Consider the following 15,640-nt stretch of genomic DNA (forward strand, 5'->3'; position numbering starts at 1 on the left):
TGAGTAAAATCACCTCCCTACACTAATAATCACAGTGGGAATATGTAATAAAACCACAACTATTAGAAAACCATTACAAATAAGGCAGTAAACCTCACTAAGGCTCACCATTAATGTTTTTTGTCACTTTGGTTACGAGCTACTAACATCTGCGTCTAAGGTTTTACTTCAAATACACTCAGCCGCATTTAAAATCTAGCAATTTTATTAGATTAGCGTTTCTTTCAAGCAAACTCGAGAATAAGCAGCACAATTGTTTTGTGAAAACGAGGTTTAATGTCTGGGAATAAAAAGTAGAGGAAAGAACTGGAAGTAAATGCAAGACTGTCAGCTCAGTTTGTGTTGAGTATTCTTAACATCTGACCACTCTAGCCCAGGCTTTATCCTGCCAGAATGTAGAGCTCGCAGTTGAGCCGAGGATGTGCCAGCCTACCAGTGGGTGAGCTGACACTCAATGACCTCTCTGTTTCAGAGGGTCAAGCATGGGCTAAAAGGATCAGCTCCCTGAGAGAACTCACTTGCCTGCATCTCAAAAGACAGTGTTTATCTTAAGCTTCTAAGTTAACCACATACAACATACAAGCTGTTCAAGTCTCATAAGCTAAAGCACATTCTCCACTTAACATATTTATCTTACCTAAATAACTTCCTCAGAGTGAAGTCTTCGAGTGATTACAGTGTATTGGCTTTGAGACTTGTAATCCCAGACGCTGGGATTCATTCATGGTGAAAATCACAATGCTCAGCATCTCCGATGCTATCGTGGTTATAAAAAATGTTAGCATTAATGTCAGCTGCAGTTCATATTAATGTTGCATTTGTCACCTTTAAAACGTCCCGCGGGTGGTTTTGCAGGCTTCTAATGGAGGTGTCAGGCATTGATTGTGGTTGCAAACGGGCTGGGGTTTGCAGCAAAAGAGCCTTTCTGTATGGCTGGCATTTGATGAAATGGTCTTTTGTGTGTGTGCATGTGTGCACCCGTGTGTGTGTGTGTCTGGCTAAATACTTGATAAAGCCAGAACCTCGCAGCTCAGATGCTGGCGGGCCCTGGAGGCAGTTTGAGATTTCAGTGAGTGGCAGCTCTACTCTGTGATCAACCTTTAGGGAGTTAGATGAAGATGTCTCACTGCTGTACCTGACAACTCTGTCTCCTTTTGTTTAAAAAATGAAACAAGACGAATGAATCAAAGTGTCATTTGGCCATCGCATCATTCACCTGAATTTCACAATTTAAAGTCCTTCTCCTGGCACTGATTAAACCCCTAAAGATCTCTCGCTCTTTATCAAAATTACATATTTACAACACAATAAAATCAAATGCTCAAATGTGGATGTCAGCTAAAATAGTACACGTGCTCTATCATACTGCGTTATTACAATTTTTACTCTAAGGTTGTGCTTTACACAATAACAGAGCTCTAACACCCAGAGTAAAGTGAGCTGTCGACCATCTTTGCGGTAGAACAAAGTGATGTGAAATTGATTGTACTGCATTTGCATCCATTTCTGTAAGTATTTGATTAACCAAATGAAGCACTTTGAGGATACAGCTAGACAGACGTATATGTAAGCAGTTCGTATATCCTGAGTCAATGATCAAAAAAGCAGCATAAGAAAGACGGCAATGGTTTTCAGTATTTTAACACTGTTTCACTTTATAAAAAAGATGCTCATTGTATGTTAAGGCTTCTGTCTTGTCCACAGCACAGGCTAAGCTAAAAGTCTAACCCAGTAGCCCACAGACTGGTTGCTCAGCATGTTTTTGCGATGCCACCTGATGACAGTCCCCAGCTAACATGTCCACAATGTTCTGAAAAGCTCCATGTAGGCTCTGAATAGGACCTAGAGTATGCAAAGCCATGCCGGTCCACCTATATGCTAATTATTCTTGATCTTGTTAATGTCAGCCACTCTTGCTGATGGATTATTAAATGTGAATAATCATTAAACAAAGATTCTGTGTAAGACAAGAGTAATAAATAAGGAACACATTTAAAAATAGCACTGAAATAAGTATAAATATGTATATTATATATCATATATACTCCAAATACTTCATTTCTGAAAATATTTAAAGTTAATTTAAGTTCGTCAAGAAAAAAAATAAAGGTTTCAATATGTAAAATAAAACGTGAATAATAGGATTGAATGAAAATCAATGAAAAACTGATTAGTCTTAAGAAAATGCCATTTTAAATATTAATATCTATTAAGAAACTCAAACTAAATAGTGGTATTAAAATGACCTGCCAAAGCATTTACAGTCAAAATATTTCCCATTAGATGGTTACTAAATATCCTTGTGGAAATCCCTGACAATCCTTTGAATTGATTTCTTATACAGTTAATAACTGAGGCAAATAAATGCTTTATACATTATGTTCTATATTAATTTTAGCCAAGTGAATTTAAATGATGTAATAACAAATGTCCACATCAGTAACCTTTGTTTCAAACAGATGTGTTACACACCATTAACCATCTGTCAAGCTAGCCAAAGCAGCACAGCAGGACTCCTTTCAGACAATGCACATGCTGCTTGGCATGTCCACAATCAATCCTAAGTGTGGTGGAGAACCTGTTTATGTAACCAAGCCGAAGGATGAATCCAGACATGTTCAGCAGCGAGCGTTTGCACGTCTTCGCTGCCTCTGAACGGTTGCCATAAAGTCAAGGCAGAGTGAAACCATAAACCATTTTCAGACATCGAATACTTCACTATTCTGGCTTAATCGGTATGTTAAAGCTTAGGCATAGGTCACTTCTCCTTTAATGATCCTTGTGGCTTTAATTGGGTCATAACCACGAAATACACGGAACAAGTAATCACGCAAAAACATGAACCATGGAAATTTGTTACATGCAATGCATGCCGTCAGAGTTTTACTACCACAGTCACTATATTATGATAGTGACTTAGACAAAAAGAGAGGTTACATCCTATATGCAATTATAGGAAACCATCTATAAACAATGAGATTTAGTAAACTGTAGCTTAAAGAAGAAAACTAGCCTAAAATCTAAAGTTTATCCATTTTCTTAACAGATTATCCATCCTAGGGCTGCGGGAGCATTTCCCAGCTGTTATGGGGCAAGAACCAGGAAAAAATCCTGGACAGGTCACCAATCCAGCACAGGGACATAACCACACACTTCTATACCCACACCTACAGCCAACTGACCATCACCAATTAACCCAACAAGACTGTCTTTTGACAAGCTTGTGAGCTGTATTTTGATGCACTGATACATAATGAACTTCAACAAAGAGCATGAAAGTCCTTTTCAGGCTCATTTAGCCAAAATCCACTTTACAGTCATTAATGAAGCATGTGACTTGTCAGAGACTCTGCCTTCATCTTCACCCTAAAGTAGTATTTTATACACATTTAATTTATACTACAACAGTAGGGCAAAAATCAAATCAAATCAATCAATTTCTATAGCACAAAATAATACAACAAAGTTGACCAAAGTCAAAGGAGCTTGCAAAGAAAAGCGTCTGGACTTCTTTAAGTTGCTTGAAGACGTTTCACTTCTCATCCGAGAAGCTTCTTCAGTTCTAAGGTCAAATGGTGGAGAGTCCCAGATATAAACCTAGTGGGAGTTTCCCCCCACAGAGGGACAAAAGGACCCCCTGATGACCCTCTAATCGCCTGAGCCAAGGTGTGAAACTGAGCGTGGGTCCCAATCAGCCAGAGTTTCGGGTATGTTCATTGTGAAACCTGGCCCCACCTTATCATGCGAATTCCTGAGGTCAGATGGCCCAGGATGTGAGTGGGCGTTAAGGCGTCTGGGAAGGGATCTCAAAACTGGATTATAGATGGCAGAGAGTTGGTGTCGTAAACCCCCGCCTCTGTTCAAAGATGGTCACTCACAGTGGACATAGATGGCTTCTTTCACTCCTCTTTCAAACCATCTGTCCTCTCTGTCCAAAATGTGAACATTGGCATCCTCGAAAGAGTGTCCTTTATCCTTAAGATGCAGATGGACTGCTGAGTCTTGTCCTGTGGAGGTGGCTCTTCTGTGTTGTGCCATGCGCTTGTGAAGTGGCTGTTTGGTCTCTCCAATGTAGAGGTCTGAGCATTCCACCGCTGCACTGTACAGCATACACCACATTGTTAAGTTTGTGTTTTGGCGTTTTGTCTTTTGGGTGAACCAGTTTCTGTCTGAGCGTGTTGCTGGGTCTGAAATACACTGGGATGTCATGCTTGGAGAAAACTCTCCTGAGTTTCTCTGATACACCGGCTACATAGGGGATGACAATGTTGTTGCGTCTGTCCTTCTTATCCTCCCTCGCTGGTGTCTGGTCTTCTTTTCTGTGCCTCTTTGCTGACTTTAAGAACGCCCATTTAGGATAGCCGCACGTTTTGAGTGCTTCCTTTATATGTGTGTGTTCCTTCTTTTTTCCTTCAGGCTTAGAGGGAACATGTTCTGCCCGGTGGTGTAGGGTTCTAATTACTCCAAGTTTGTGTTCCAAAGGGTGATGGGAGTCAAAGAGGAGGTACTGGTCCGTGTGTGTGGGCTTCCGGTAAACTTCGATGTTGAGTTTGCCGTTCTCTTCAATGTGCACAGCACAGTCCAGGAAAGGCAAACAGTTGTCCTTTGTGTCTTCCCTGGTGAACTTGATGTTTTTATCCACAGCGTTGATGTGCGCAGTGAAGGATTCCACTTCTTGTGTCTTGATTTTGACCCAGGTGTCGTCCACATATCTGTACCAGTGGCTGGGTACTCTCCCTTTGAAAGAGCCAAGAGCCTTCCTTTCCACTTCCTCCATGTAAAGGTTGGCTACAATAGGTGACACGGGGGAGCCCATGGCACAGCCATGTTTTTGTCTGTAGAAGCCTTCGTTGTACTTGAAATATGTAGTGGTGAGGCAGAGGTCTAACAGTGTGCAGATCTGATCAGGTGTGAAGTTGGTCCTGTCCTCCAAGGAGCTGTCTTCTTGTAGTCGTTTTCTGACAGTCTCCACGGCCTCCGTGGTGGGTATGCAAGTGAAAAGAGAGACTACATCAAAGGACACCATGGTTTCATCTGGATCCAGGGTAAGTTTCTGGACCTTGTCGGTGAAGTCGGTGGAGTTCTTGATGTGGTGTGGGGTGTTCCCCACGAGAGGCGCGAGGATGGTAGCAAGGTGTTTAGCAATCTTGTAAGTGGCTGAGTTTATGTTACTGACTATGGGTCTGAGTGGGACAGCTTCCTTGTGGATCTTAGGAAGTCCATAGATGCAGGGTATGGCATCCCCTGGGTAAAGGCGGTGATATGTAAGGTGGTCAATAATTTCACAGTTTCACACCTTGGCTCAGGCGATTAGAGGATCATCAGGGGGTCCTTTTGTCCCTCTGTGGGGGGTTACTCCCACTAGGTTTATATCTGGGACTCTCCACCATTTGACCTTAGAACTGAAGAAGCTTCTCGGATGAGAGGTGAAACGTCTTCAAGCAACTTAAAGAAGTCCAGACGCTTTTCTTTGCAAGCTCCTTTGACTACGATGACCTGGATGACTGAGAACCTTCACAGACAAAGTTGACCAAAGTGCTTCACAGTTGGTCAGAGCAATAGCATAAAATGGTAAATGGTAAATGGCCTGTATTTATATAGCGCTTTACTAGTCCCTAAGGACTAGTAAAGCATAAGACAGAATAAAAAAGAAACAGTTAAAAGGAGGGCAGGAAACAATATGACAATTGTTTGAAACCAAAAAAAACATAAGCTAAATGAAAGATGATCAGTGATTATGCTCTTCCAGCAACTTAATGTCTTTTGCACTCTCCGACATGCATGAAAAGTTATTCAAACTCTTTGACACTTAAATGTTAGTTAGACTTAGTTAATCCAGGATTCTAATCACTTGTGGAGACCGTGAGCATGGAGCCTGTCTGAACGACACGTGTAGTTGCTGTATTACCAGTGGAATGCACTAGTGCCTGTGCAGACAAGACACTACGGAAAAAAGGTGATGTAAATGCACAGGGAAGTCTGTGTGAAGCCTCACTGAAACTCTAACACAGGAGTAACTTTTGAGGAAATGTGACCAGGGCACCCATATATGAAAGGAACGCAATTTTCCTAAGTGTTTACATAGATACAAATACAGATAGGCCATTTAAATGTGATGTTCCACAAATGTAACTTTCCTATCACCAATGGCATTCAAAATTTTCAGCAACCATGGGTGTGTTCATACATTTAGCTAAAGGAAGTTTGTTTTTATCTTACTGAAAACGGACATATCTACCAATGTTTATGAAACACTTTCCGATGACTACAGCTCTAAGCTAGACGTCTTTGCGTCCTTGGATAACAAAGTAACATTTGACAAACAGGTATATGTAACAGGCATCGTGATGATTTGTGAGCATCTGTTTTCTCCAGAGGTTCCAGAACAAGTCAATACAGTTTGAACCACACTGGCAAATGGCAATATGACAGGATGCTGATGATTTCTGACTCATCACATTCATACACTCGTTTCATTTTCACCACAGGAACTCCAAGACTTGCAGGAAAGTTCAAACGTGTTAATCAGTACAAATAGAAGTTGAAAAACGTTTTTAATTTGAAAAAATTCAGATGTGTGTAAATCCAAGGTTAACGTTACCCAACCTCACTTTTTCTCCTCCGCTCAACTGGGCCGTCCCAAAGACAGCAACACTTAAAACAAGACGTCGAAGCGCTCTAGCTTTGTCTCGCTGGTGAGCCAAGATGGAATAGCGTGGAACCACTTAGCTATGCACTGATTGAATAGGCCAGCTGTCATTTGTCTTATCCACCATCTCACAGCAAGCCACTGGGGGCTGTACTATTAGAACTGCCTCACCAGGCAGCATGAGCCATAGTTAATATATAATTCCCTTTCAGAATGAACAATAGCAAAGTCGTACTGACCTCCAAAGAGAAACCAAGAGGATGATGGGCAAAGATTTGGCTATGTAACATCATCTAATTAATACTAAGGAAATATAGAGTCAATGAACAATACACCTTCTTTTTTGGGGGGGGGTGGGAGGGGTCAAAAAGCTTCGCATACTACAAAAAGCCAAATAACAGAAACCTACTGGGAGAAACGCTTTACCTAAACCAGATATGAATCATCAGTGTGATCTAACTGGCAGCCTCAAGCTTTGCGGACATCCAGGTAGAGTTGGCTCGCAGAAAGAGGAAGATGTTCTGTTTACAGATCTGTAGGGCAGCTCAATAAATGCAGTACAGCTGTATTAAATGGGGAGAAAAACTTCAGCAGGATGAAGTCCCAGGTGGAGGCTGTATTCTGCATTCCGCATGCAGACGAAAACAAATAATCCGAAAGCACGATGCACAAACTCATAAAATTGGAATTAATGGTGTTAGCTTAGTATTCAGTCTCCAGGTGACTGCTCGAGAGAGTTAGTTGCACACTCCTCAGAGTCAGCACAAATAAAAAAAAAACTAAAAAAAAAACACTTGTTAGCATACAACCCAACACACACACGCAGACACATTGGTCATGCTGCCAAATGGATAGGTGAGACATAAAGAAGGCATCACACTGCCAAATGAACTTCTACGGTTCAATGTATAGATGGTTTACCACAAAGAACTTTCCTCTTTAGAAAAGGTGAGAACGACGTTTCTTAAATGGAATGTAAATGACTGCAACAGCTAAAAACAGGAGGATTTTTTTATATATATTTCACACCAAATAGCCGCAGCGAGGGCTACGCAAGCAGAGTAAAATATGAGAAGTGAATTTTAAAACATATGGTTGCTATTCATGAAGCAACCCAAACTAGCCTTTAATTGAGGCCATATTTGTCCTACTGCTTGCATGACAATTCGTACACAACGACTGCATCTCTATTTTCTGCCACAAGCGTGTTACTTGTCACTAACCTATTCTAAATAAAAGCAATCTAAGGCTGTCAATCTTCCACGAAACAGTTCAGCTATACCAGTCATACCCCCCACCAGAGCTTAAATTTAGAACTCGGCGGCTTATGTGTCCACTTGTCCTTTTCTGTAAGCGTGCAATCTAACCTGCAGGAATCAGCACTTCCTTTTCCACCAAACCTACAGCTGAGTAATTGCAGTTCACATGCATTTGTTTCTGCTTCGTTTTCTGAACTGCTCTTAAGTTAGATTAAGAGTTAATTTACAAAAAGAGAAGCATCAACGCGTGGAAAACATTTCTCAGGAAAGCGCATGCTTTCATACACCATTTGCGCTGAATTCTCAAAAGTGATGTGTGAATCCAGTAAATAGTCCTCCATAGTGTTCCCTGGTTAACTTTCTAGAACCGCAACCCTCTGAAGTCTCTCTTAAGGAACAGAAACATCCACGATGAAACAGAATTAATGAGACAACCCTTGAAATTAGCATCAAAAAGTATTTCCGGTTAATTCATCACAGAAATGGGAGACAGCTAAACAACCTTTCCCTAGGGCCATGTTAAATCATTTTCGAGATGCCACCAGAATAACTAGGCTTCAGAACTCCTCATCCCTTTAATTTATGCTGGGCTGGTTGGCATTTGACAAGGAAAGCACTGTGTACTGAAAATTAGCTCAGGGTCAAATGAGATATAAATGTAAGTGATTGACCTTTCTCCTCTTTTAAGTATGAGCATGGGTCAAAACGTAACTCTACTACTTCTTTTTATTTCACTCCATCATAAAAAAAACCAACCCAAAACAAAACACAAAACTAGTCTAATCAGCTGAGTGACGTCTAGGCAAGTTTGCAGCATTCTGCAAATGCCGCTGAAGCTGAAAACATTGTTTAAAGAAGGAAGTTAATCTAATGCCTCGGGGCAATCGTTATCTTTACAAGAAACAGAAAAAGCTATGTACTCTGCTGCCTGTAGTGAGACAGGGGGAATTCTAGAGGCGTTATTAACATAAAGCCAAGGTGCTTACACACAGTACAACCAGGTCCAATCAAAAAGGAGTTTTGCCCCAAATTATGTCCATATACAAGTGGAGAAAAGATTTAAGACTAGAAACACAGTTATACTCTGCAATAGCCTTGAGCCTCTGGTCATTTTTTTTTTTTAGACTTTTCATTTTTAAGTGGTCTTGAGCAACAAGGTTTTTCTTTGGACATTAGCTGCTTTTTAACACACTTTCAGTCCAGTCCTTACATCTGACCATTGTCAGAGGATTTCTTTCTTTCTTTTTTGTCTTTAAACCGCTTAACAGTGACCTGTGAATCATTCAAGCATAAAAAAACCTAATTCAAGGGATGAACCAGTGTTGTGTCTGCACATAACAGACAAAAGAACCAATCTTAAACAGTATCTTTAGGCAATTTGTCAAAAGCAACACATAATTTGCTCCAGTTTTTTTTCGGTTGAATCTATGAACAATGTTGAAGATAATACATTATGACAGGCAGGTATTCCCCAAGAGCTATTAGTCTACGTTGTGTGGAGTGTCCTTAAAACATCTGAGGAAACTGGACGAGGGGAGAATAAGAAAACACTGGTGGTTTTGTCCTTTTCATAGAATCCGTTTGATTATGAAGGCTATCAGATTTTGATCCACTATAGCTTCATTTTTCATTCTTCAACGTCTTGCTAATGCAGGAAAAGCATGCCTGGATAGAAAAAACACAACATGCACACTGGCAGTGATGGATTGGCCTCCCCAAAGCCAGAATGTCAACATTATTGCAGCATGGGGGTCATCTGTATATGTATATGTATATCATCCCTAGTGTTTCCATGGATGCACTATGTTTGCACTATTGTAAAATGTTATATTTTACAATATGTGAAGTTACGACTTCTGCTTAGCAAGATGCGATTTGCACAGCATTACTGAAGCTTCTGACACCTAATTCTTTCATAGAAAAGTTTTTTTTCGTCACTGTTCTTTGTGATAATGACCTGTAGTGTTGGCATTTATTACCATGAGATCAGAGAATTATGGTAGAATTAAGGTAGAATTATGGTAACTGTAGCAGAGATGAGAGCAGAAACTGCTCTGAACACAGGTTGAAGCACAGCTGAAGATGAGGTTGCTCTGCTGCATGCTGAGATGGATGCAATGGAGTCAAAGAATAAAACTTAAAAGGATAAACTCCTTCACTCTGAGGCCACTAACCTTGCCACAGGAAATTGAGCCACACCTCCCTTTTTTATTTCCAGATGGGTCCATTAGTCAACTGAAGGTCAGGTGACGAGAAATCAAAGTTTTGTTTGGCAGGTTAGTACAATGTGAATACTCAAAAGAAAGAAATCACAGGAAGTGAAGGCACTCAGTCATTAACATACATTATGGCTTACAAAGCTGCTCCCTGCTCACTATATTAGTTACATATGTTTAGCAGGAACTCTTAAGTGCACAATCCTTTTAGGAGGACATGTTAGTGCCCTCAGACAGTAACCTGGAACCTCTGCAAGCAAACATTCACCTTATTAACAGAGATCAGCTGTATAATTCGAACCACATAAAGGCGTAGTCTAACTTTATCTTGGTAAATTAACATTTTAAAGACTCACTTTTGAATTTTCTGTAATGTAATGTCTTAACAATGTTACCTATAAAGAGTCCACTTTATCTAAATGATAAAAAGACATCAAAAGTTAGTGTTTGCAGTATATAAATCATTTTCATGTATATTCATGAAGAATGATTCACCTTTCTGCTAATGGTCTTAATATCCCGAGCATTAGATTTGTTGTACAATCATTTTTTCAGTTTTTAAAAACACCTTCACATCCAGTTTGGTGTGGGTGTAGCTGCTGCTGCTGCTGACAGACTCTGGAGGAACAAGCACATTGAAATATGCCACTTCAGATGTGTTCACACTATAAGCCTCAACCCTAACGCAAATCATCTGTTCCCCTTTGTTGACAATAACAATGGACCAATCCTGTAAAGCTACTGATGTAGCATTTTTTTCATCACCAAAGTAACACTTGTTACCAAGAAGACGATAAGAGCGTGCTGCCCAAACAACTGACCAGCTGATCCTGAGACTAGAGCCATACTGCTATAAAATTTAAGAAACCCACACATTATCATTACCCAACACGGATATATTACTAATATATTACTAAGTTTTACATGCAACAAAAACGGCTGGTTTACTAAAAAGCTCCTCTGGTTTTGTTCCAGGTTTGAAGTGCTTCGCTTTCCACGCAGTGAAGCATAACGATGAGCAGAAAGCTATGCAATATGACACCGAAAAACAAAAACAAATGAGAAAAACAAAGATTTATTTTGTTTCTGGTTATTATTGACACAAATCTAACATGGCTTTATACAAAGACTTGCTTGCATAAATACTGTAACGTGAATCGACCAGTATGAGGACAAAAACATGCGTAATCACTGCTATGCTCTATGCAAGAAGACAGTGCCATTCATTATTAATGCTTTTGTGGGAAGACAAAAGGAGACACTTTTCCCACATACACAAACAAAGCAGTGAGACCATTATGAGAGTAGTAAATGGTGTGAGAGAAAAAAAAAAGTTTTGCTGAAACAGAAATAGGTCCTCAGTGAGCGCTGCTAGCATAAGGTGTCTCACCGACTGCTCATTAGTGCTACTTGGTCAACACATAAAGTATTAAAAGTGCAATGGCTGCGCACCCAACCAATACTGTGCAGCAGTGAGGTGGCAGCTGCTTCTCTTTTTACTAATGACTCATCCACTCTTGCATTCACTGAACCCTGAGAGAATTTTCTCCATGGCTTTTGAAGAATCTCAACTTTCAAGAACCGTTGCATATTTGTGACTAAACAGACAAGCATTAGCATCAGAACTGTAAACTTGTCACACTTCAAACGGACCAAAAAAATAGTGCTTTCACGTAACTGGCTGAACTCATCCATCAGTCAGCTTCAGTAACCCTCATACAGCTGCAAGCCCTCAGTCCCACTAATGGACATAGCCAAAAGTAATTCAGTATGTTGTGGGACATTAAAAATAACAAACTGGGGCACTGGTTTGGCTCACTGGGCAAGCCCAGGCAGCCCAAATGCAAGGCCCAGGTTCAAAATCGCCCCCAAGGACATTTACAACGCAACTTCCCCCTGGTTTTCTTCCAGCTTCCCCATCTTCTCTCCACTGTCCTTACAAATAAAGGCTAAAATGAAAGATTTCTAAAGAAAAAATCTGTCCTGTGGCACAATGAGCAACTTTAATCCATCAAAACTCAACAAGTCATGCAACTCTTTTCTTATATTCTGTGCATTACAGATTTCATCTTACCTCAACTTCCTCATGGTGGTTTTTTATTTTTATTGTTCCCTGTTCCATCCCACAGTCAAGTGGAATTACCAAAGAAATTTCAAAGCACTTCTTTTTTTATATTGCACACCTGGATAGGTATTATTCAAATGTATCTAAAGCCAAAAAGTAAACATGTGAAAAGATGTGGTTTGTGCCATTAGTGTCATTTTTAAAGGCTGCATATTAGTGCCTAAAGCATGGTAAACCTGGTAAACAAAGACAAAAAACATATCAGTAATATAATTCTAACATCTCCTGGATGTATCTGATCAAGCCTTTTTCCTACAGGAAAACATAGCAAACGCAGCCCTTGTAGCAGTTTCCCTTTAAAGCTAAGTTTTTCTGCATATCATTCATAGTTACAGTTACTTTTTGCGACGAGGTTCGATACTGTTGAGTAAATCCCCCCTAAAGGAGATGGTGGAAGCTAAACGGCACAATGCTCTTCAGCCAGGTTTCAAACTCTTAGATGAGCTGACAATAAGCAACTAACAGCGAAGGCTTTCCCTGGTACAGAAGACGAAAACACAAAAGCAAGCATCAAACTTCACAGTTACAAGTCCAGCGTAGCCTGAAACTAGCTAGTTAGTTTGTAGCGGAGGCCCCATAACACAGGAAACACCGCCGTACTAGGCGCGCCTCTAACAATTCCCAATCCACACACACGCGCACACACACACAGTCCTCTTCCTCACAAAAGACAGACAATCCTTGTTTTGCATTTCATGCAAACCAGCTGGCACATTCCCCACTCGTAATATTTGCATTCCACTAGCTTTTGGCAAATTTGACCACGAGATCCCGCGTACAACCCCACGGATGGGAAAAACTCAGCCGTTCGCTTTCTAATCACAAATCTTCCCTAACTTGTTCAATCTGAGAGCAGAGAGCTAGGGCGAGCTAGCGATGGAGCATGCAAGTTTTCTTACGTACCAACTCCATACTTTTCCTTTTTAGTGGGCACCCAGCGAGACATTCTCAGTGTCGAGGCTTCCTCGAGTTGTCGCTCTGCCTGTTAAAAAAGGTCCAGACGTGACCTCTTGTTATTAATGTAGACTTCTTTTTTTCAGTTTTCTCTGAGCTTTGGGGAGATACTCCGAGCAGCCATTTTCCACCAGTGACAGGACGCTCCGCAAGGGGGAGGAAGGGAACACAACTTTTTCACCCTGCAGGCGTCCTGTGAAACTCGCGGCGCTGGTCGTGCTGTGACGGACGCTGCTACATGACTACTGAGCTGCATGAATGATTAGATGATTGCAGGTTAATCTGCAAGGGCGTAGAGGTATTATTATATCATAAAGTAGTTATAATTCAAGGTTGATGTTAATTTATTTTTTGTTATTTTGTTTCAATATCCACATTACGTGGCTACAACGTTTATGTTAATATAAAAAATTTGCTAATTGTATAATGCAACATTATAAAAAGCCATCTGAAGACTACTATATGCAAATGTTATAAGAAAATCAACTTTACCAACAGGGGACTGAATTAATAAATGCGATGATAACTACAGAAGACTAAACTTAATAATAATATCACTAATAGTGATAGTAACATCCATTTGTGTCAGGTTTAAATAAGTGCTTCATGTGCTTTAGAGAGTCACTGAAAATAATAGAATAAACGCACAAATTAAACATGCTGCAGTCCTAACGTTTAATAGTTGACTGTAGCATTGGGAGACTTTTTTATTTTTATTTTGACCTTAGAGTGCATGGTGTTGAGGTAAAACACGTTCACAAATACACACACTATATTCATCTGATTGACTCGACCGCAGGTTTAAAATACATGTGGTCAGCGTTGGTTTCCTTCCTTGTTTGCGCTTAATGCTAAAGGCGACCGTGAGATTTCTGAGTAGCAATGCGCCGAATTAAGCAATAGAAGTGGCCTCTTAACCTCCTAAGACCCGAACTCTTCCACTGCATGCATTTTTAATTTGTCTTTGATATTTGGTCACATTGGGGCCCGATGAATGTAAAAACAAAGAATTACCAGATTTATTTATTTATTTTTACCTTATTTTTGTTATTAATAAAAAATAAGAGCCACATATGAGGATATTCATTTAAAATTGTGATAGAACAGTAGCAGTATAATGTCCTCATAAGTGGATACCAGGCCCTTGTAGAGCAAAATTCAGTATTTTGGTGTAAATAACCCAAAATGTGACGTCCCCATACGTGGACGCCAGGTCCTAGGAGGTTAAAGCTGAGGGTGCTAAACAGATGATACAGAAGTGATGCGTCTGCTTCACACGCTCGAATCTGCTCAGCTTTATTTATCTTTTCTGCACAACTGATGCATCCTACTCTTAGATGCACAAGTCTCCCAACTTATGATGACCCTCCCACGGTTCACTATCCCACAAACACTTTTCTCCATCCCCTTTGCTTTCTCCCTCCTCTTCAGGTTGTCATATTAAAGTCGTGCCAGCAGAGGGGGCTGCCGCTTTCAGACTTCTTCGCCTATGAAAAAAGTTGCCTTTCGTCTATCTGGTCAAATTCTGTCTTTTACTCAGTTGAGTTTTTCCATTTGTTTTCGTGTTATCTCCCAGGCTGAGCAGACAAAATTATGCAAATTGCTTCAAATCATTGCATTTTCATTCTACATGCGGCTTCTCAGCTTAAAAACGTTCCCTCAAAGCAGGCCATTGCAAATGATAGACATGACATCTCTGTCTTATCTTTGTCTTTTTTTTATACATTTGGAAAATGTAATTCCACCCAGTGATACTGAGTTGTTTTGAAAGCCATGTAGGGACTGGTAATCCACCGAGAACAGTGAAATTCATTAAATGTCAAAGCGGGTGCCAGTTTTCTTTTCTTTTTCTGTTTTTTGTTGTTGGAAGAAGTTGCATCTTTGCAGATCTGTGTTTAAAGATTAAACATGCCCCTGAATAAAATCTGAAGCAAAATCTTTCTCCCAGCAAGTTTTCCCAACTTGTAAATATTCTTCTCTCGTGCATTGCGTGACATCATGTGGGTCACAGTTACTTACCCAAGAAACACTGGGCCATTTTAAGACAGTCTTGCTAAAGTCACATGGCCTGGATAGAAGCTTGAGGATAGCAATGCCTCATCATCAGCCACCAACCACGAGATCACAGGGAAGAGACGAAACAGGGGGAACTGAACAAAGAGGATTTGCCAAAGCAGTAAGTGAGTCGTGGATTAACATGGATAATCTGCTCATTAGTGATGCTCTATCATTTGAAAGGACTCTTGAATGTCAGGAAGTTTGCCTTTTAAAATATTGAATACTGTATTTGGCTTGCTGTAACCTAAAATCAGATGGTTTAATCCCTTCAAGATGAATGTTAACTTTGTTTAAATGGAGCTCTTGTTACGTCAGGCATCACATCAACAAGTGTTTGTTTTTCGGCCCGCCTCTCCCTCTGTCTCTTCCCATCTTCCTC

General features: G+C 40.4%; 1 protein-coding gene across 2 annotated transcripts in view; it reads right to left on the reverse strand.

The window, feature by feature from the left end:
* Nucleotides 1–13,363, reverse strand: part of dock1 (dedicator of cytokinesis 1) — a 196,844-nt gene extending 183,481 nt beyond the window's left edge. For both annotated transcript variants that reach the window (XM_026178424.2, XM_026178422.2), the window contains exon 1: nucleotides 13,153–13,363. In XM_026178424.2, coding sequence (XP_026034209.2) covers nucleotides 13,153–13,195 — 43 coding nt within the window. In that variant the 5' untranslated portion in view covers nucleotides 13,196–13,363. The remainder of the gene's footprint in view (nucleotides 1–13,152) is intronic.
* Between the last annotated feature and the right edge of the window lie 2,277 nt (nucleotides 13,364–15,640).

This window comes from Astatotilapia calliptera, chromosome 8, assembly GCF_964374335.1.
Source record: "Astatotilapia calliptera chromosome 8, fAstCal68.1, whole genome shotgun sequence".
In the NCBI taxonomy this organism is placed as follows: domain Eukaryota; kingdom Metazoa; phylum Chordata; class Actinopteri; order Cichliformes; family Cichlidae; genus Astatotilapia; species Astatotilapia calliptera.